General features: G+C 46.8%; 1 protein-coding gene across 2 annotated transcripts in view; it reads left to right on the top strand.

Annotated features, from left to right (window-relative positions):
* dop1b (DOP1 leucine zipper like protein B) overlaps window positions 1–19,916 on the top strand; it is a 123,036-nt gene that overhangs the window by 64,872 nt on the left and 38,248 nt on the right. For both annotated transcript variants that reach the window (XM_055645188.1, XM_055645191.1), the window contains 11 exons: window positions 351–1,968; window positions 3,416–3,527; window positions 6,886–7,074; window positions 9,196–9,321; window positions 11,404–11,538; window positions 11,683–11,738; window positions 12,313–12,417; window positions 12,976–13,042; window positions 13,127–13,271; window positions 18,385–18,467; window positions 19,671–19,780. In XM_055645188.1, coding sequence (XP_055501163.1) covers window positions 351–1,968; window positions 3,416–3,527; window positions 6,886–7,074; window positions 9,196–9,321; window positions 11,404–11,538; window positions 11,683–11,738; window positions 12,313–12,417; window positions 12,976–13,042; window positions 13,127–13,271; window positions 18,385–18,467; window positions 19,671–19,780 — 2,746 coding nt within the window. The remainder of the gene's footprint in view (window positions 1–350; window positions 1,969–3,415; window positions 3,528–6,885; window positions 7,075–9,195; window positions 9,322–11,403; window positions 11,539–11,682; window positions 11,739–12,312; window positions 12,418–12,975; window positions 13,043–13,126; window positions 13,272–18,384; window positions 18,468–19,670; window positions 19,781–19,916) is intronic.

Raw genomic sequence — 19,916 nt, 5'->3', positions numbered from 1 at the left:
TCTCGAAGGATGCTGCCTGACCTGCTGAGTTACTCCAGCATTTTGTCATTCCTTGGTAAACCAGCACCTGCAGTTACTTGTCTCCACTTCTTGGATGGCGATGTTGGGCAGCTGCTATAATCTCCTTCCTCTTCCCACAATGGGCCTGAACCCAGGATGATTCAGTCCAGTTGTCCCTATTTCAACTATTAATGGCCATCAAGATCAATTACAATTGCACCTTGAATCATCTTGCCTGGGTTCCTTGTTAGGTTGTTAAAAGAGATACCCGTACATTTTGAGGGTAGAAGAGAGGGGACAACAGGAAAAGGGCAGTGGGAGTATTAATTGTTTCTGCAATTGTGTTTCAGATGATCTCCGCTTGTTGTACAACAGGGTGTCCTCGTATCCCAAGGCGTTCGGCACTCCGCTGGAAGTGGTTGAAACCAGCTCTGAGGAAAGCTTTAAGATTTCCCACATTTCCTCGGTGGACAGGGATGCTCTTTGGGCTGAGGTGGAAGGAGATCCCGAAAAGACGCTCCAGAAACAGGGCCCGAGGAAAGTCGCCAATCACTCCATCCACGAACCGCCTCAAGGTAGCCACCGGGAGGAAGGCAAGTACAACAGCGAACACTCGGAGTCCATCGACACCAGCTCGGGAGCGCTCTCGTCGGGGGTCACGTCTTCAGCCTCGCCGGTGTCTCGGGGAAACCAAGACACCACCAGCACCACCGAAGATGAAGCTCTTCTGCTCCACGACGGGGCTAACCTGGACAAAATGGCCGCCGGAGACCCACAGCCCAAAAACCAATTGATGTTGGTCCACACCGACTCTGAACGGACTCAGATGTCACAGTCGCTGTCCAGCGATGAGGAAGAAATAGACCTGGAAATGCAGCTGATCACTCGGGACAAGCTCCTGAAGCGGCAGAGGGAGAGGCAGGCCCTGGTGGAAGCCTTGTTTAAACACATCTTGCTGTATATCCAGCCGTACGATTCCAAGAGGGTGCTGTACGCCTTCTCTGTCCTGGAAGCCGTGTTGAAGACCACACCGAAGGAATTCATCGAGGCCCTCTCCGCCACCATGGTAGACGTGAACACCACCAGCCAGCTGAATCTTATTCTGAATCTCCTCGCCCGCCACCAGGAGTCCCTGGTGGGTCTGAGCTTCTACGGGAAGCTTCCGAGCCCGACGTTGCCCTCGTGCCACCGGCAGTCCTCGCTGATGGAGTTGCTGACGTACCTTTGCTTGAGCTTCTTGCGTTCCTATTACCCCTGCCAGATGCGGCTGAGCCACAAGGATCTGCTGGGCAACCGGGACGTGCAGGTGAACAGCGTGCAGGTCCTGGTCCGCATCGTGACGCAGCTGATCGCCAACGCGAAATCGCCCGACGGCGGGGGCCTGGGGGCCATCAGCGGCTGGCTGGCCAAGTGCAAGGTCCAGGAGTACGTGCTGCTCGCCCTCTCTGCCTCCATGCACCTGGGCGAGAGGAGCTACACGCTCAGCTTTGGCCAGCCCAGCGATGAGCTCATCGACGAGGGCCTCTCGGAGGAAAACCTGGTCAACTTCGGCGAGGACCAGGTCTGGAGCGAGCACCCGCTCCAGATCGAGCTCCTCAAGTTGCTCCAGGTGCTGATTGTGCTGGAGCACCACCTCGGCCCGTCGGCCGATGACCCGGACGGCTCGTCTGACCTCTCCAAGGAGTGGCACAAGGTCATGAGTTTCCAGACGTCCATTACGGCCATGGGCTACGTGCCGTCCCAGCCCATCACGGCCCAGGGGATGTTTGTGTCGGCTGTGGTCAGGGCCTTGCAGCCACAGTACGGGTACAGCATCCACCCACCCTGGGTCAGTCTGGTCACCCTCTCCCTGCCTTACCTCGGGAAATCCTTGGGACTCATCGTTGCTCCGTTTGTTGCCCAGGTCTGCAGAAACCTGGACAACCTTGTTCGACAGTATGAAAGTGAAGATAAAAAGAGCACTGCAAGGTAGAGAAGTACCTTTTTATATTCATTTAACACCTCCACCAAAGTTTCTCCTTTAGTCAGAGGTTAGTTAATCTGTGGAACTCCTTGCCACAGAGGGCTGTGGAGGCCAAGCCAGTGGATATTCTTAAGGCAACGATAGACAAATCGATGATTAGAACCAGTGTCAAGGGTTGTGGGGAGAAGGCTGGAAAATGGGATAGACAATAGACAATAGGTACAGGAGTAGGCCATTGGGCCCTTCGAGCCAGCACCGCCATTCAATGTGATCATGGCTGATCATCCCCAATCAGTACTCCGTTCCTGCCTTCTCCCCATATCACCCGAGGCAGGAAACATGTTCCCGATGTTGGGGGAGTCCAGAACCAGGGGCCACAGTTTAAGAATAAGGAATAAGCCATTTAGAACGGAGATGAGGAAACACTTTTTCCCCACAGAGAGTGGTGAGTTTGTGGAATTCACTGCCTCAGAGGGCGGTGAAGGCAGGTTCTATGGATGCTTTCAAGAGAGAGCTAGATAGGGCTCTTAAACAAGATACAAGATACAAGATACATTTAATTGTCATTTGGACCCCTTGAGGTCCAAACGAAATGCCGTTTCTGCAGCCATACATTACAAACAAATAGACCCAAGACACAACAACACAACATAATTTACATAAACATCCATCACATCATTGTGATGGAAGGCCAAAAACACTTATCTCTCCACTGCACTCTCCCCCCCCACGATGTCAGAGTCAAAGTCAAAGCCCCCGGCTGGCGATGGCAATTGTCCTGCGGCCATTAAAGCCACGCCGGGTGGTGCAAGGTCGCACACCGGGTCTTGGTGTTAAAGCCCCCGGCGTGCGCTCGCAGAGTCCCGAGGCCATTCCAAGCCGCGCGGGGCAGTGGTGTTAGGCCCTGCTCCAGGAGCTCTTCAACCCCGCAACTCGGGCGGGGGAAGTCGCCGTTGCGAGAGCCCTGAAAAGCGGTCTCCCTCCAGGGAGCCGCAGGCTCCCGGTGCCACCGTCCACAGACCTGCCGTTGGAGCCTCCGACTCTCCAGTAGCAGCGGTCAGGGGATATGGGAAGAAGGCAGGAACGGGGTACTGATTGGGGATGATCAGCCATGATCACATTGAATGGCGGTGCTGGCTCGAAGGGCCGAATGGCCTACTCCTGCACCTATTGTCTATTGTCATGTGACAAATAAATCTGAATTTGAACTTTAGAATGTGACATTGCACCACAGTTTAGTTTACAAAACAGTTTAGTTTACCTTGCACTAAACGTTATTCCCTCATCATGTATCTGTACAATGTAAATGGCACGACTGTAATCCTGTATATGTAATCATGTACTCAAAAGCTTTTCACTGTACCTCTGTACGTACATGACAATAAACTGAACTGGTCGGGCAAAATGCATTCAATTAACTTTTGTTTCCATTTTTTAAATTTCATTCCTCAGGACGACTTCAAAGAAAGAAAACATTCCGCCAGATTACCCACTCACCCTTTTGGAAGGACTCACTACTATTTCTCACTTTTGCCTATTGGACCCCTCGGCACAGGCTAGAAAGGTACGTTGGAGTTAATAATGAGATGAATGCCTGTTATTGGGCAACTGATTCATCCTCCCACAACCAGAGAGCAGTCCTGAACTACCATCGACCTCATCGGGGACCCTCGGACTTTCCTTGATCTGGCTTTACCTTGTACTAGACGTTGTTACCTTATTACGTATCTGTACACTGCAAATGGTCGATTGTACCCAGATTCAATTTTAATTGTAATCATGTGCATTGTAATCATGTATTGTCTTTCTGCTGGCTGGTTAGCACGCAACAAGCCATAGAGGGAGTACAGAGAAGGTTCACCAGACTGATTCCTGGGATGTCAGGACTTTCATATGAAGAAAGACTGGATAGACTCGGCTTGTACTCGCTTGAATTTAGAAGATTGAGGGGGGATCTTATAGAGATGTTACAAAATTCTTAAGGGGTTGGACAGGCTAGATGCAGGAAGATTGTTCCCGATGTTGGGGAAGACCAGGACAAGGGGTCACAGTTTAAGGATAAAGGGGAAATCCTTTATAGGACCGAGATGAGAAAACAAAATTTCACACAGAGGGTGGTGAATCTCTGGAACTCTCTGCCACAGAAGGTAGTTGAGGCCAGTTCATTGGCTATATTTAAGAGGGAGTTAGATGTGGCCCTTGTGGTTATAGGGATCAGGGGGTATGGAGAGAAGGCAGGTACAGGATACTGAGTGGGATGATCAGCCATGATCATATTGAATGGCGGTGCTGGCTCGAAGGGCCGAATGGCCTACTCCTGCACCTATTGTTTCTATGTAACAACAACTTTTACAACTGTAGCTTGGTACAGGTGACAATAAACGAATCTAATGGAACCTCCACCTGCTGGTGTTGGGTGTGGCAGTTTTGTGGTTACAGATTGAAGAAAGGGAACTATATGTGCTGAGAAGTTGAGCTGTGATCCACTTCACCAGGGGCGTGGGAAGGGACAATGAACTCTGCCATGTTCCAACCCGTCTAAAGAATGAGTGGAGGTTGGATAGGCCAAAGGGAAACTCTCTGATAGCGAGCTGGCCATTTCCATTGTTGCTGCCTCACAGCGCTGGAGACCCGGGTTCGATCCTGACCGCGGGTGTTGTATGTACAGAGTTTTGCTCTGTATGAGGTGTATAAGATCATGAGAGGAATAGATCAGGTAGATGCACAGAGTTTCTTGTCCACAGTAGGTGAATGTACATGATTGAGTGGGAGCTTCGGTTTCCTCCCGCACTCCAAAGACGTATAGGTTTGCAGGTTAATTGGCTTTGGTAAAATTGTAAATTGTCTCCTTCCAGAACAAGGGGTCACAGTTTAACGATAAGGGGGAAATCGTTTAGGACCGAGATGAGGAAAACATTTTTCCCAAGAGAGTGGTGAATCTCTGGAATTCTCTGACACAGAAGGCAGTTGAGGCCAGTTCATTGGCTATATTTAAGAGGGAGTTAGATGTGGCCCTTGTGGCTAAAAGGATCAGGGGGTATGGAGAGAAGGCAGGTACAGGATACTGAGTTGGATGATCAGCCATGATCATATTGAATGGCGGTGCAGGCTCGAAGGGCCGAATGGCCTACTCCTGCTCCTATTTTCTATGTTCCTATGTCCCTAATGTGTGTCGGATAGTGCTAGTGTACGGGGATCGCTGGTCAGCGCGGACATGGTGGTTGGATTACCTGTTTCAGTGCTGTATCTCTGAACTAGACTAAACCAGATTTGTCCTTGTTTGTTTTTTCCAAGTCCCCTCATTAACCAAACAGCTCTGTAAACACCTGGGCTCATCCCATCAAAGAGATTCCACTTATTCCATCCATTCCACCCCCACTCTGCATTTAAAACCAACATATTTCCCATTCCCATTTCTCTATCCACAGACGCTGCCCAACCTGCTGAACATTTTCAGACTCCTGTTTTGCTTTGTATTTCCTTTCACTTCTGCAACTGATTCGATCTTTTGCCAGAGGGTGGTGAATCTGCGGAATTAATTGCCACAGAAGAACTGGTATCTCCACAAAAGTGCAGAATTGACTGCTTCACCAGTTGTCTGAACTTTTTTTGTGCAAAGAGGGATTATTTGCAAACTTCTCCCCTTCGTAAATTAGATTCGGTTGATGGGGACAGAGGAACTGTACGTAGAATTGTCATAGTTCTACCGTCTAAAGTGGTAGTGGTAGCGGTGTGGAATGAGCTTCCAGTGGAAGTGGTGGCGGCAGGTTCGTTGGTATCATTTAAAAATAAATTGGATAGGCATATGGATGAGAAGGGAATGGAGGGTTATGGTATGAGTGCAGGCAGTTGGGACTAAGGGAAAAAAAAGTTGTGTCGGCACGGACTTGTAGGGCCGAGGTGGCCTGTTTCCGTGCTGTAATTGTTATATGGTTATATGGTTATAGTACCTCAGAAAGTCAACTTGATGCCAGCTCCCAGACTTTAGTCAGAGGGTGGTGAACCTGTGGAATTCATTGCCACAGACAGCTGTGGAGACCAAAGCAATGGATATTTTAAAGGCGGAGATTGACAGATTCTTGATTAGTTCGGGTGCCCTATCCGTGTACTTGTCTAGATGTTTCTTAAATGTTGGGATAGTTCCCTGCCTCAACTACCTCCTCTGGCAGCTTGTTCCATACATGCACCACCCCTTTTTATGTGAAAAAGTTACCCCCTCAGTTTCCTATTAAATCTTTTCCCCCTTCACCTTAAACCTATGCCCTTTGGTTCTCGATTCACCTACTCTGGACAAGAAACTCTGTGCATCTACCTGATCTATTCCTCTCATGATCTTATACACCTCATAAAGAGCAACCTTCGCCCTCCTGCGCTCCAAGGAATAGAGTCCCAGCCTGCTCAACCTCTCCCTACAGCTCAGACCCTCTAGTCCTGGCAACATCCTCTTAAATCTTCTCTGTACCATTTCCAGGAAGACTCAAGTTTCCTCAAGACTCACTAGACCTTTTTGAGAGGGCATGCGTTTCCAATGCTTTAGACCCTGTATCTGGAAATATGTTCCCGGTGTTGGGGGAGTCCAGAACCAGGGGTCACAATTTAAGAATAAAGGGGAGGCCATTTAGTACTATGATGAGGAGAAACTTTTTCGCCCAGAGAGTTGTGAATCTGTGAAATTCTCTGCCACAGAAAGCAGTGGAGGCCAATTCACTTGATGTTTTCAATAGAGAGTTAGCTATAGTTCTTCAGGCTGACTGAATCAAGGGATATGGGGAGAAAGCAGGAATGGGGTACTGATTTTGGATGATCAGCCATGATCATATTGAATTGCGGTGCTGGTTCGAAGGGCCGAATGACCTACTCCTGCACCTATGTTTCTATGTATCCTTCCAACTTGCCTAATGTTGCTTATCTTCGTGTACCAGTCTGCTGCCGTGAGTGATTCCACAAGCCTGAAGAATGCCAAGAACGCCATCCTTGAGGAACTGCCTTTAATCGTCGACTCCATGTCTCAGCTCTGGGGTGTGGTCCAGAGAGAAGCATCCCAGAGAAAGCCTGGCAATTCACTCAACACTAAGAAGGGCTCGTCTTCGGTATACTTCAAGTCGACAAAGGTTTGTCTCAACGTATCGCTGTGAGAGTGAGGGGGTAAACATGAGAAGATCATCATGCGGAGAGTGCAGTGGTGGCGATCTAGAACTCGATGTAGAAATACAAGCGGAAACTCGAAGGAAAATTTCATATGCGTGGGGGGGGGGGGGGGGGGGGGACAAGGGTCAAGAGTGTTTTATTGTTATACTAGACCAAGTGCAGACTGCTCTTGGGTCTGCTCTCCCAGCGCAATATGTCATGTCAACCCCCCCAACGCAACCGGTTCCCCCCAAACGCAACCGGTTCCCCCCCAACGCAACCGGTTCCCCCCAACGCAACCGGTTCCCCCCAACGCAACAGGTTCCCCCCAACGCAACCGGTTCCCCCCCAACGCAACCGGTTCCCCCCCAACGCAACCGGTTCCCCCCCAAACCCGTTCCCCCCCAACGCAACCGGTTCCCCCCCAACGCAACCGGTTCCCCCCCAACGCAACCGGTTCCCCCCAACGCAACCGGTTCCCCCCCAACGCAACGCAACGCAACCGGTTCCCCCCCCGCAACCGGTTCCCCCCAACGCAACCGGTTCCCCCCCCAACGCAACCGGTTCCCCCTCAACGCAACCGGTTCCCCCCCCAACGCAACCGGTTCCCCCCCCAACGCAACCGGTTCCCCCCCAACGCAACCGGTTCCCCCCCAACGCAATATTACGCCACATGCATAGCCCCCAACTGCGCAGGTGCGGCTCATTTCTCCTCATCCCCAACACTTCTCCTCGTCTTCACCCTCCCTCTTCAATCCCTGGGGGTAGAGAGGGAGGGGGGGTAGAGAGGGAGAGGGGTAGAGGGGGAGGGGGCAGAAAGGGAGGGTAGAGGTAGGGGGAGGGGGGTCGAGAGGGAGAGGGGCAGAGAGGGAGGGGGTAGAGAGAGAAGGAGTGGGGTGGAGTGGGGTGGAGGGAGGGTGAAGAGGGCGTGGAGGGAGGGTGAAGAGGGGGTAGAGGGTGGGAGTGGAGGTAGAGAGGGGGTAGGAGGTGGCGAGAGAGGGAGTGTAGATGTTGCAATTACCTTCTCTATTCCCTCCTCTCACTCAATCCCTCACTCTCCCTCCTCACCTCTCCAGTGGCCCCATGGTCGCGAGGCCTCACCGCCACGGTCTCGATGCCTCCTTGATGACCTCGTAAAACTCCAGCCTGGGCGTCACGGGTTGAAGCACGGGTCGGAAAAAGCAGAATGTTCATTTCAATGCGGCCCTCCCCCTGACGTCACTGGAAACTGGTGGCCTCCTCCTCCCCCTTGTTGGCTGCCCACCCCCGCTTCGTGACGTCACTCGAAGTGGGTTGCAGGACGTTTGCCGTTTAAAAACTTGGTTTTAGCTATTTTTAAAACTCTATAACATGTGAAATATAGCATGAAATGTGAAGTGAAGCAGTTTATTTTGTCGACGGGGTTAAGGTGATTAATAATCTGTGAAAATGTAAGCATTAGTGGGTAGCGTTTTGAGAAAGATACAATGGATACAGACAGAGACACACACACACACACACACACACACACACACACACACACACACACACACACACACACACACACACACACACACACACACACACACACACACACACACACACACACACACAAGATCAGACTTTTATAGGTATAGAGATGTTCGAAACAGAACAATTAAATTCTTTCTTGCAGCAGTGGGTCGTTTTGGGTCATGACCCTTCTTCATACTGAGTTGGAAGAAGGGTCTCGACCCGAAATATCACCCATTCCTTTTCTCCAGAGAGCGTGCCTGACCTGCTGAGTTACTCCAGCACTTTGTGTCTATCTTCAGTGTAAACCAGTATCTGCAGTACCTTCCTCCACAAAATATCCCTACAATCAGGATATTTTTGAGCAAGATATTCATCTGACAATCTGGGAGTAAAACTACACTTTCAGTGTTTAATAAGTCCATGTTTTTGTTTGACCTCGGGGCTGGAAGGTTTTGCTGAAGGCTTCATGCCCATAGATTTTATAGCGGGCTTTTTATTTGGTACGGATGCTGGGAGAGCTGGCGAGATGGGTCTGGTCAAGTTGTGAAAAGGAGGGAAATCATGTTTTATACCTTTGTTAAAATAATTAGCTTTTCTTTTTACATTTTAAGACACTTCGGCAGAAAATCCTGGAACTCCTGAACCCATTTGCAGCACAGATGGGTGTTCATCTAATGGCAGCTGTAGCAACAGTGTGGAACAAGAGGAAAAGCAACAAGAAAGTCAACCACAGCAAGGTAAGGAACAGGTTGATCACTCAAAACGTGTTGCAAGAGTGCGGCATGGTGGTGCAGCGGTAGAGTTGCTGCCTTGCAGCACTTGCAGCGCCAGAGACCCGGGTTCGATCCCGACTACGAGTACTGTTTGTACGGAGTTTGTATGTTCTCCCCGTGACCAAGTGGGTTTTCTCAGAGAGCTTCGGTCTCCTCCCACAGTTAAGATGTGCAGGTTTGTAGGTTAATTAGTCTTGTATAAATGTAAAGTATCCCCAGTGCATGTAGCATAGTGTTAGTGTGCAGGTATCGCTGGTCATAAGTAATAAGAGCAGAATTAGGCCATTCAGCCCATCATGTCTACTCCGTTATTCAATCATGGCTGAACCATCTCACCCTTCTAACCCAATTTTCCTGCCTTCCCCCTATAACACCTGACACCCGTACTAATCAAAAATCTGTGGCTCTAAAGCTCTGCTTTAAAAAAAAGATCCATTGATTTGGCCTCCACTGCCTTCTGTGGCAAAGAATTCTACAGATTCACCACCCTCTGACGAAATAAACATAAATTCCTTCTCGTCTCCTTTCAAAAGAAAGTCCTTTACTCGGTGCGGACTTGGTGGGCCGACGGGCCTGTTTCCGCGCTGTATCCCTAAACTAAACTAAAAGATATCAGTAGTATTTTTGTTCTTGATTCGCAGGGTTCAAGAAAACCTCTGTCTTCTGTTTCACTATATTTTCCTGTTCATTAGTTTAGATTATCATTGTCATGTGTACTGAGATACAAGGAGGTGCCACGCAGTCACAGAAAAGACCCTCAGTCTCAAGAGGGGTCTCGACCTGAAATGTCAAAATCCTTTTCTCCAGAGATGCTGCCTGACCCGCTGAGTTACTCCAGCATTTTGTGTCTATTAAAGAAAAGACCATGCGTGATTATAATCAAGGTGTCCGCAGTGTACAGATGAGGATAATAAAACTGGGAAGTTCTAGGTATTTCGTGCATGCAGTAATTCATTAAATAGAATGGACACACAAGGAACTGAAAATGCTGGAATCCTGAACAGAACACAAAGTGCTGGATTAACTCAGCAGGCCAGGCAGTAGCTGTGGAAGGAATGAACAAGTGACATTTTGGGTTGGGACCTTTCTTCAGAGTAATTGTCCCCAAATAAACAAGTTGCAGACTTGAAGAGTTCAGTTTAGTGATACAGCGCGGAAACAGGCCCACCCCACCAGCGATCCCTACACGATAACCCTATCCTAAATAAACTAGGGATAATTTACAATTATACTGAACCAATTAACCTAAAACCTGCAATTGGCACTGCTAGCCACAGGCCTACGTTCTGAGAAACTGACCTTCCACTTCCACCCTCTGCTTCCTTCCATGAAGGCAATTCTGTATCCAGGCAGCGACTTCTCATTGGATTCCATGCAATCTAACGTTCCCTCATGTGGATCCTTATCAAAGGCCTTTCTCAAATCCCATGGACAACACCGACAGCCTTGCCCTTGTCAACCTTCTTGATTACTTCTTCAAATAAAACTCCATCACATTTTTGAGACACAATCTCCCACACACAAAACCATGTTGACTATTCCTAATCAGCCTGTTTATCCAAATGTGTGTGTGTGTGTGTGTGTGTATATCTATCTATCTATCTATCTATCTATCTATCTATCTATCTATCTATCTATATATAAAACTCAAATCAGTCCGCCTGCAGTACGGATCCCTTCCTGCCTTTCGATTCGTTGACGGCTGCTCCTTCCTCAGCTTCCAACACACTTCGAAACAATGTTGCAAGACAGGAACACTGAACTTTTCACTGCTGCAGCAGGCAGGGATTTTTTTTAAAGAGGCAGGGCAGTGCTGGAATCTTACTTTTGAGAACGGCTTCAGTTCCATTGGAGGAGACGGGTGCATGGTGGAATATTGGGTTGGGGGATCACACCATTGGGGGAGCAGACCCAACGGGTCTGCACTTGGTCTAGTATATATATATAATCTTATCCAGCTTTATGTCGAACTTGACCATTAAAATATTTTGCTTTTGAAAATGTGGCATTTTGACCAGGGGAAGCTTCTCGTCTTTGTGTTTGCAGGTTTTGCCAGTGGCCAGTGAAGCTCAGATGACACTGGTGAGGTTGGTCCAAGCGCTGGACACGCTCAACACCGACAGCATCTTACAACTGATAAAGGAAGTTGTCAAAAAGCCACCCCAAGCCAAGGGAGAAGAGGTAAAACAAGTATTATGTTGTAGATAAAATAGTCTGTCTTAAGTTTCTTTGAGATATCCAACTTCTTGACGAAGTAGGTTTGAGAGACATTTTAACATTATAAATGCATTTGAAATTAAAGTATTTGTCAACTTTTCATTTCAGAAACCGACTTTGGTTGATATCCCAATGTTGCAGTTCAGTTTTGCATTGCTTCAAAGGTAATGGCTTTTTAAAAAATAATCTTAACATAGCAGAATGAAAACATGACAAAGTCATTTAAAGAATTTGGTGAGACTTTACTGGCTGCACGAGACAATGTAACGACACTAAATGATTGAACAAACTTTTCAGAAAAGGGTTTTGGAAGATGGACGTGGTTTTCAACTGGGGCGGCACAGCTGGTAGAGACAATGCTTCCGTGCAAGAGACTTGGGTTCGATCCTGATCTTGGGTGCTGTTTGTGTGGTGTTACACGTTTTTACTGTGACCGCGTGGGTTTCATCCGGGTGCTCCAGTTTCCTCCCACGTCTCAATGAAGTGCGGGTTTGCAGGTTAATTGACATCAATAAATTCCCTCTAGTGTAAGTGGGGTAACATGGAACAAAAACGAACGGGTGATTGATAGACTCGGTTGGCCAAAGGGCCTGTTTCCATGCAATATGTGATTCGTTTCAACCGACCCTGTATGGTTGGAGCCTCTGCCTCAACATTACGAGGAGGCTAACCCCATTACAATCGGTTTCGTATCTCACAATAAGATCGACTGACCTTCATTCCTGTCCTCTCTCTCAGGCTCTCCTCAGCCGATCTGCCGGATATTCTTCCATCCTTGTTGTATCTCTTGAAAGAGTCTGTGCAGTTGAATTTGGCTGCACCAGGACATTTCCTGTTACTCGGGTAAGAAATCCTCGGTGTGATTTTTCTTTGTTTTTTGGGGGGGGAAAGTTGAAAGGTGAAATTTCTCCTGTGAATCGTTAGATCAGTTTAGCTAAGCCTGTTAGTTTTTGAAGATCCATCCATAGACTCGTTGGGCTGAATGGCCTAATTCTACTATGATTTGTGAACTTAAGAGATGGCATCTATTCTTTATATCTCCCTATCGTCATCTCCACAGTAGAGTCTTTTATTTCATTTTGCCCTTATTTGTGCATGATTAGAACAATATTTCTGTGTGAAAAAGGGTCCCAACCCGAAACGTCACCTATGCATGTTCTCCATTGATGCTGCCTGACCCACTGAGTTACTCCAGCACTTTGTGTCTTTTCCCCTTTTCAATTATAGGCTCAGTCTGTGGAGCCCATAACCAAATATGTTTTTATTTTAATTGCTCTCTTCTGTTTGTGTCACACTAATCCCAGCATTCATCTAATTTTATTTCAGAATTTTTATTTTATTGATTTTTAAAAACATCTTTAAATTAAAAAAAAAAAAAAATGTTTTTAATTTAAATTGCAGAATAATTAATGACTTCATGTCAAGAAATCCTAATTTGGAAAACAAAAAGGATCAGAGAGATCTTCAGGTGAGATGCAACATCACTGTACAAAAGGCTGCAACTAGAAATTTATACGTGGGACATTTAAAAAAAAAAAAAACTCTCTTCCAGGAAGTGGCCCAAAAAATAATCGAAGCTGTTGGGAATGTTGTTGGCTCTTCCTTGGAACAGACGAGTTGGCTGAGCAGAAACCTGGAAGTTAAAGCAGGGCCCCAGGTGTATCCGGAGGATGCTAATACAGATGCTGCTGAAGATGGTGAATACATGGATTCTGAATCTTTCTTTGATGTCTTATCCTTAAATACCAGTGGCATGATATTTCATTGTCAGTATAATTGCAAGTAGGGTTGTATTCTATACTGTTCTATAGTACCGTGCAGGCAGAAACAGGCCCTTCGGCCCACAATGTCTGTGCTGAACAGCATGCCAAGATATCTCTTACCTGTTTGCACATAACCCATATCCCTATGCCTATGCCTATGCCACTATCGTATCTGGTTCAACCACCATCTCTAAGTGGGGCGGCACGGTGGCGCAACCGTAGAGTTGCTGCCTTACAGCGCCAGACACCGGCTACGATCCTGACCGCGGGTGTTGTCCGTACGGAGTTTCGACGTTCTTGCTTTGACTTTGTGGGTTATCTCCGGGTGCTCCGGTTTCCTCCCACACTCCAAAGACATATAGGTTTGAAAGTTAATTGGCTTTGGTAAAATTGTAAATTGCCCCTCGTGTGTGTGTGTGTGTGTGTGTAGGGTAGTGCTGGTGTGCAGGGATGACTGGTTGGCACGGACTCGATTGGGCCGAAGGACCAGTTTCCGCACTCTATTTCAAAACTAAACCATGTCCAGCAGCATGTTCTCGGCACTCATTCCCCTCTGTGTTAAAAAAAAAAAAAACTTGCCCTTCACATCTCCTTTAAACTATCAAGTTCAAGAGAGTTTATTGTCATGTGTTCCAGATAGGACAATGAAATTCTTGCTTTGCTCCAGCAAAGCAGAATAATGTAGGCATAGCTATTAAAGTTCAGATTTTTGTTTGAGTTGAGTTTAATAGAATAGAATAGAATAAACTTTATTAATCCCCTTATTCAGGGGAAATTCAGATGTCCTTGCAGCACATTAATAAAAATACAACAAAGTATTCATGAAGAAATTCAACACCAAACATAAAACATCCCCCCACAGTGATTCCCACTGTGGGGGAAGGCACAAAGTCCAGTCCCCATCCTCTTGTCCACCCAGAGTCGGGCCTATTGAGGCCTCCACAGTCGCCGCCACGGCGCCCGATGTTCTCGCCGGGTGATGGTACTCCGGCGTCGGGAGAACCCCCAGCGGCTTGAGGTGCCAGGAACGGCCGCCTTCCCACCGGAGCCCGCGGCTTCCAAGCCAAACTGACCGCGCCGAACGGAGCTCCACACACTGGCGATCTCGGCGAGAGATCCCAGGCTCCGGGATGTAAAGTTCAGCGTCGCAGCTGGCCGCTCCACAGAACCGCGGCTCACCGATGATGTTTTCGGCAGTCCCAGCATACTGGAGTTCCAGCGCGGCGACCCAGGAAAGGCATCGCCCGCTCCACGACAGCGCTCCAGCGCCGCGCCGCCGCCAAAGCCGATGTTCTGCGCCGCCGCCAAAGCCGATGTTCTGGGCAGGGCCCCTCAGGAAAACGTCGCTCCAGGACCCGCTGGTAGGCCGCGAGGACGGGTCGAAGACGCTGCTCGGAGGAAGGCAACCCCTCCGACCAGGTAGGGACTTGGAAAAGCAGTTTCCCCCTTCCCCCCCCACCACCCCCCACACATAAAAAGATTAGACCCCCTGACTGTACACTTAACGAACTAAAAATAACAAAAAAGAAGGGAAAAAAACGGACAGCTGCAGGACAGGCAGCCGTTCAGGACAGCGCCTCCTCCTCTCGTTTAATAGTCTGATGGCTGAGGGGAAGTAGCTGTTCGGGAACCTGGATGTTGCTCCTGTACCTTCTGCCTGAAGGCAGCGGAGAGATGAGTGTGTAGCCAGGATGGTGTGGGTCCTTGATTATGCTGCCAGCCCTTTGGAGGCAGCGACTGTGGTAGATCCCCTCGATGGTCGGGAGATCAGAGCCGAAGATGGACTGGGCAGTGTTTACAACTGTTTGTAGTCTTTTCCGCTCCTGGGCGCACAAGGTACCGAACCAAGCCACGATGCAACCGGTCAGCATGCTCTCTACTGTGCACCTGTAGAAGTTCGAGAGAGTCCTCCTCGACATACTGACTCTCCGTAATCTTCTCAGGAAGCAGAGGCGCTGATGTGCTTTCTTTATAATTTCTTTCTTTATATTGTTTATGCCCCTCTCACCTTATAGCACTGCCCTCCAGTATTTGATATTTCCATTCAAAGCCTCCACATCCTTGCAATGGAGCGACCAGAACTGCACACAATACTCTAAATGCGGCCGTACCAAAGTCCAATAAAGCTGCATCGTGGCTTCCTGACTCTTATACTCAGTGCCCTGACCAATGAAGGCAAGCATATCATAAGCCTCGGATAGACACAAAATGCTGGTGTAATTCGGCGGGATAGGTAGCATCTCTGGAGACCTGAAGAAGTGTCCCGACCCAAAACGTCACCCATCCATGCTCTCCAGAGATGCTGCCTGACAAGAGAGTTTATTGTCATGTGTCCCAGATAGGACTATTACAATGTGTCTTTTTTCTTGGAAGCCAGCATCTACAGTTCCTTGTTTCTCCATGAATTTAATGAGGCAATGCCCCTTGTGTAAAATAAAGTTCTTTCATTATGAGATTGGGGATGGTGCTTAGCCAGTGAAGAGGAATCAAAGATCAAATTTCCAAGGCGAAGGATATGAGGAGGAGAAGCTTTTGAAGGCTTCTGGTGAACATGTTATGTGGGTTAATAGGATGCCTGTCTTTTCAAGCACCAAATAGTTAACTTCCATTATCATTTATTTTTTTATGACTTTAATTAGCAGTATCGTAGAATACAAAAGAAGCACAACTTTTTTTGTTTTGGGCAGTCTTATTGATTTTTGTTTTAAACATGTTTGGGCTTACCATAATTTCCTGCATTGTTTTTGGAGACTTTTATCACCTTTGTTGATCATAACAGTCTATGATGAAAGTAAGCATTCGGGTACAGCAGGCAGTGAAGAAAGTGAATGGCATGTTGGCCTTTATAACAAAAGGAATCGAATATAGGAGCAAAGAGGTCCTTCTGCAGTTGTACAGAGCCCTAGTGAGTCCACACCTGGAGCATTTTGTGCAGTTTTGGTCCCCTAATTTGAGGAAGGACATTCTTGCTATTGAGGGAGTGCAGCATAGGTTACAAGGTTGATTCCTGGGATGGCTGAGAGAATGGAGCAGCTGGGCTTGTACACTCTGGAATTTAGAAGGATGAGAGGGATTCTCATTGAAATATATAACATTGTTAAGGGTTTGGACTCGCTAGAGGCAGGAAACATGTTCCCGATGTTGAGGGAGTCCAGAACCAGGGGCCACAGTTTGAGAATAAGGAGTAAGCCATTTAGAACGGAGACGAGGAAACACTTTTTCTCACAGAGAGTGGTGAGTCTGTGGAATTCTCTGCCTCAGAGGGCGGTGGAGGCAGGTTCTCTGGATGCTTTCAAGAGAGAGCTAGATAGGGCTCTTAAAAATTGCGGAGTCAGGGGATATGGGGAGAAGGCAGGAACGGTGTACTGATTTTGGAGATCAGCCATGATCATATTGAATGGCTGGAAGGGCCAAATGGCCTACTCCTGCACCTATTTTCAATGTTAACTCTCTGGGTGAAAAGGATTTCCTCATCTCAGTCCTAAATGGCCTAGGGTTTCGGCCCGAAACGTCACCTATTTCCTTCGCTCCATAGATGCTGCTGCACCCGCTGAGTTTCTCCAGCATTTTTGTGTACCTTACCCATATCCATGCTTTCCCCTTCCCCACAGTCTAAGGAATGGTTCCAACCCAAAACGTCACTAATCTATGTTCTCTTGGGAGCTGCCTGATCAATCAAATATTTTGTGTCTTTTTTTCCTAAACCGGCATCTGCAGTCCCTTGTTTCAACAATTGAATTTGATTAGCTCTGTAAACACTTTAATGTTGCTGTAATGGTGCGAAATAGGTGGTGTTGATAGGGAGTAGAGTGGAATTAAGCCATAGAATGATCTAGATCAGCTGCTGAAGTGGGCAGGACAATGGCATATTAAATTTCACTCTGGGGCAATGCATCAATTAAATTAGGATAAGGAATGTATCATGAATGGTAGGACACTAACTGTAAAGGTAGGATGTTAAACAAGATGATTGATACCAACCTTATTTGACAATGGAGACATTGTTTTGCAGTTGAAGTGGGTGTAAATCAGGGTGATTATTTTTGAAAGGTTTAGAAATGTCACTCACTTGCATAAGAGGCAGAAAACATTGTTCTCATTCTTCTGGTGTCAGATTGTTTTGCCATAGAATAGGGTGCAATCCCAGCCAAAAAAAGCTTATGTGTACTCCATGCAAATACACTTGCGATCTTGATGATTTTGCTTCAGTCCATTTGGAAGGTGGGGTATTCATGTTTTGTGGGACTTGGGTACTAAGTTATGGCACAAAGCACATATTAGTGCACTGTATGGTGCCAGCTATTGCACTGTACCAATTACTTCCATAAAACACCGATATATGAACTAACATAGACTTGTCCCCACTGTGTCATAGATTTAAACATTGTCCACTGCGGGTTGATACATTCATTTAAATTGTTGATATGTTCAGTGAGTAACATTCAGCGATGCAATGAACAGTGGTGGAAGTATATAATAACAATGTTTAAAAGGCATTTTGACAGGTTTAGTTTATTTAGTTTAGTTTAGAGATACAGAACGGAAACAGGCCCTTCAGTCCACTAAATCCGCACCGATCAGCGATCCCCGCACACTAATACCATCCTACACACACTAGGGACAATTTACATATAAACAAAGCCAATTAACCTGCATACCTGTATGTCTTTGGAGTGTGGGATGAAACCGAAGATCTTGGAGAAATCCCATGTGATCACGGGGAGAACGTACAAACTCGGTACAGACAGTAGTTGGGATTGAACCCAGGTCTCTGATGCTGCTAGCGCTGTAAGGCAGCAGCTATACCACTGCGCCACTGTGGCCGTGACAGATGCATGAACTGGCAGGTACTTGAGGGGTAGGCCATGTGCAGGCAGATATGCAGTTTGACTTGGCATAGTGGTTGACACAGACATTATTGGCCATGGGGCCTGCTCCTGTGCTGTCCAGTTCGATATTATCTAGATTGGATCTTCTCATGGTGGGTGAATTATATTAATGTGCCTCTGCCCAAAGTAAAGTCATACTCTTTGTTTTTGACTCCAAGGCTCAGTCCCCACACCGTCCACTGTGGTGTCAACATCAGTTGCTTCTCTGTACAGCGTGCAAGGTCTAACCTTGCTGGCTGAGGTAGGTATATCTGAGCAAGTTAGTATTTGAAATTCAATCTTAAAATTAATTTGATATATTCTTTACCGTGGAAATTTTGCTCATGATAACCAGTAACGTTTAAGTCTTTTTGATGTGGTAATCGGGAAGAAGCCTGTGATATAAATGAGCAAAAAGGAAAAAGCTATATTACGAAAAAGGAATAATACAGAAATTATATGTATCTGCTTTTCACTGTACCTCGTTGCACATAAAAATAAACTAAACTCAAACTCATTGAGCCGAGTTTACTGGGAAAAGATTGACTAGATTCTGTTTTATCTTGCCACCTACAAGAACTGGTATCGCCACAAAAGTTAAGAATTTACTGTTTCACCGGTTGTTTGAACTTTTCGTGCAAAGAGGGATTTTTTACCAACTTATCCCCATTGTAAATTGATTTGGTTGATGGGGACAGAGGAACTGTACTTAGAATTGTCACAGTACTTCAGAAACTCAACGATGCTAGCTCCCAGACTTTAGTCGGAGGGTGGTGAATCTGTGGAATTCTTTGCCACAGAGGGTGTGGGGGCTAAGTGAATAGTTATTTTTAAGGCAGAGATAGATAGATTCTTAATTAATACAGGTGTCGGGGGTTATGGGGAGAAGGCAGGAGAATGGGGTTAGGAAGAAGAGATCGATCAGCCTTGATTAGTGGAAACATCCTCTCCACATCCACTTAACCCAGTTCTTTCACTATTCTGTATGTTTCAATGAGGTCCCCCCTCATTCTTCTAAACTCGAGCAAGTATAGGCCCAGTGTCGATAAACGCTCACGATAGGTTAACCTACTTAGTTGTAAATTGTTCCTAGTATGTGTAAGATAGTGTTAGTGTGTTAGTTGCTGGCCAGCGTGGACTCAATGGGCAGAAGGGCCTGTTTCTGCACTGTATCACCAAATCAAATTACACCTCTATGACCCTATGCTTCAATTCCAGTTTGGATAACCCTATGCTTAAATTCCAGTTTGGATAACATTTGACAGACCAGTCGTCTGTGCATAGTTTATAACTCAATGTCAGAAATAAATTGTTTGAGTGAATTGCTCATCTCTCTTTGCCATCCTGTGATTATTGTTGGTGACTGGAGCCTGAGGTATTTCAATTTGAAGGGTATTTTTTATTTGTGATAAAATTTATTTTGTTTGCCTTTTTAAAAAAAAAAAAAAAAAAAAATCTTGTTCAGCTGCTGGCTCATCTCCTGGACATCATCTACCGAAGTGACGAGAAGGAGAAAGCGTTGCCGCTCATCACTCGGCTGTTGTACTTTGTCTTCCCTTACCTGAGAAACCACAGGTAAATAAAATAAATGCCCCTAGACTTATGTGGACTAATCCCACCGTGATATGAGTTCATGTGAACTGAGTTTCAGGGCAAATTGATTAAAGTTACCATTTAACTATTACAGAATAAATCAGCGTGTACATTTTAA

This window comes from Leucoraja erinacea, chromosome 13 (genome assembly GCF_028641065.1).
Source record: "Leucoraja erinacea ecotype New England chromosome 13, Leri_hhj_1, whole genome shotgun sequence".
NCBI lineage: Eukaryota > Metazoa > Chordata > Chondrichthyes > Rajiformes > Rajidae > Leucoraja > Leucoraja erinaceus.
This window is presented reverse-complemented; position numbering and strand designations above follow the sequence as displayed.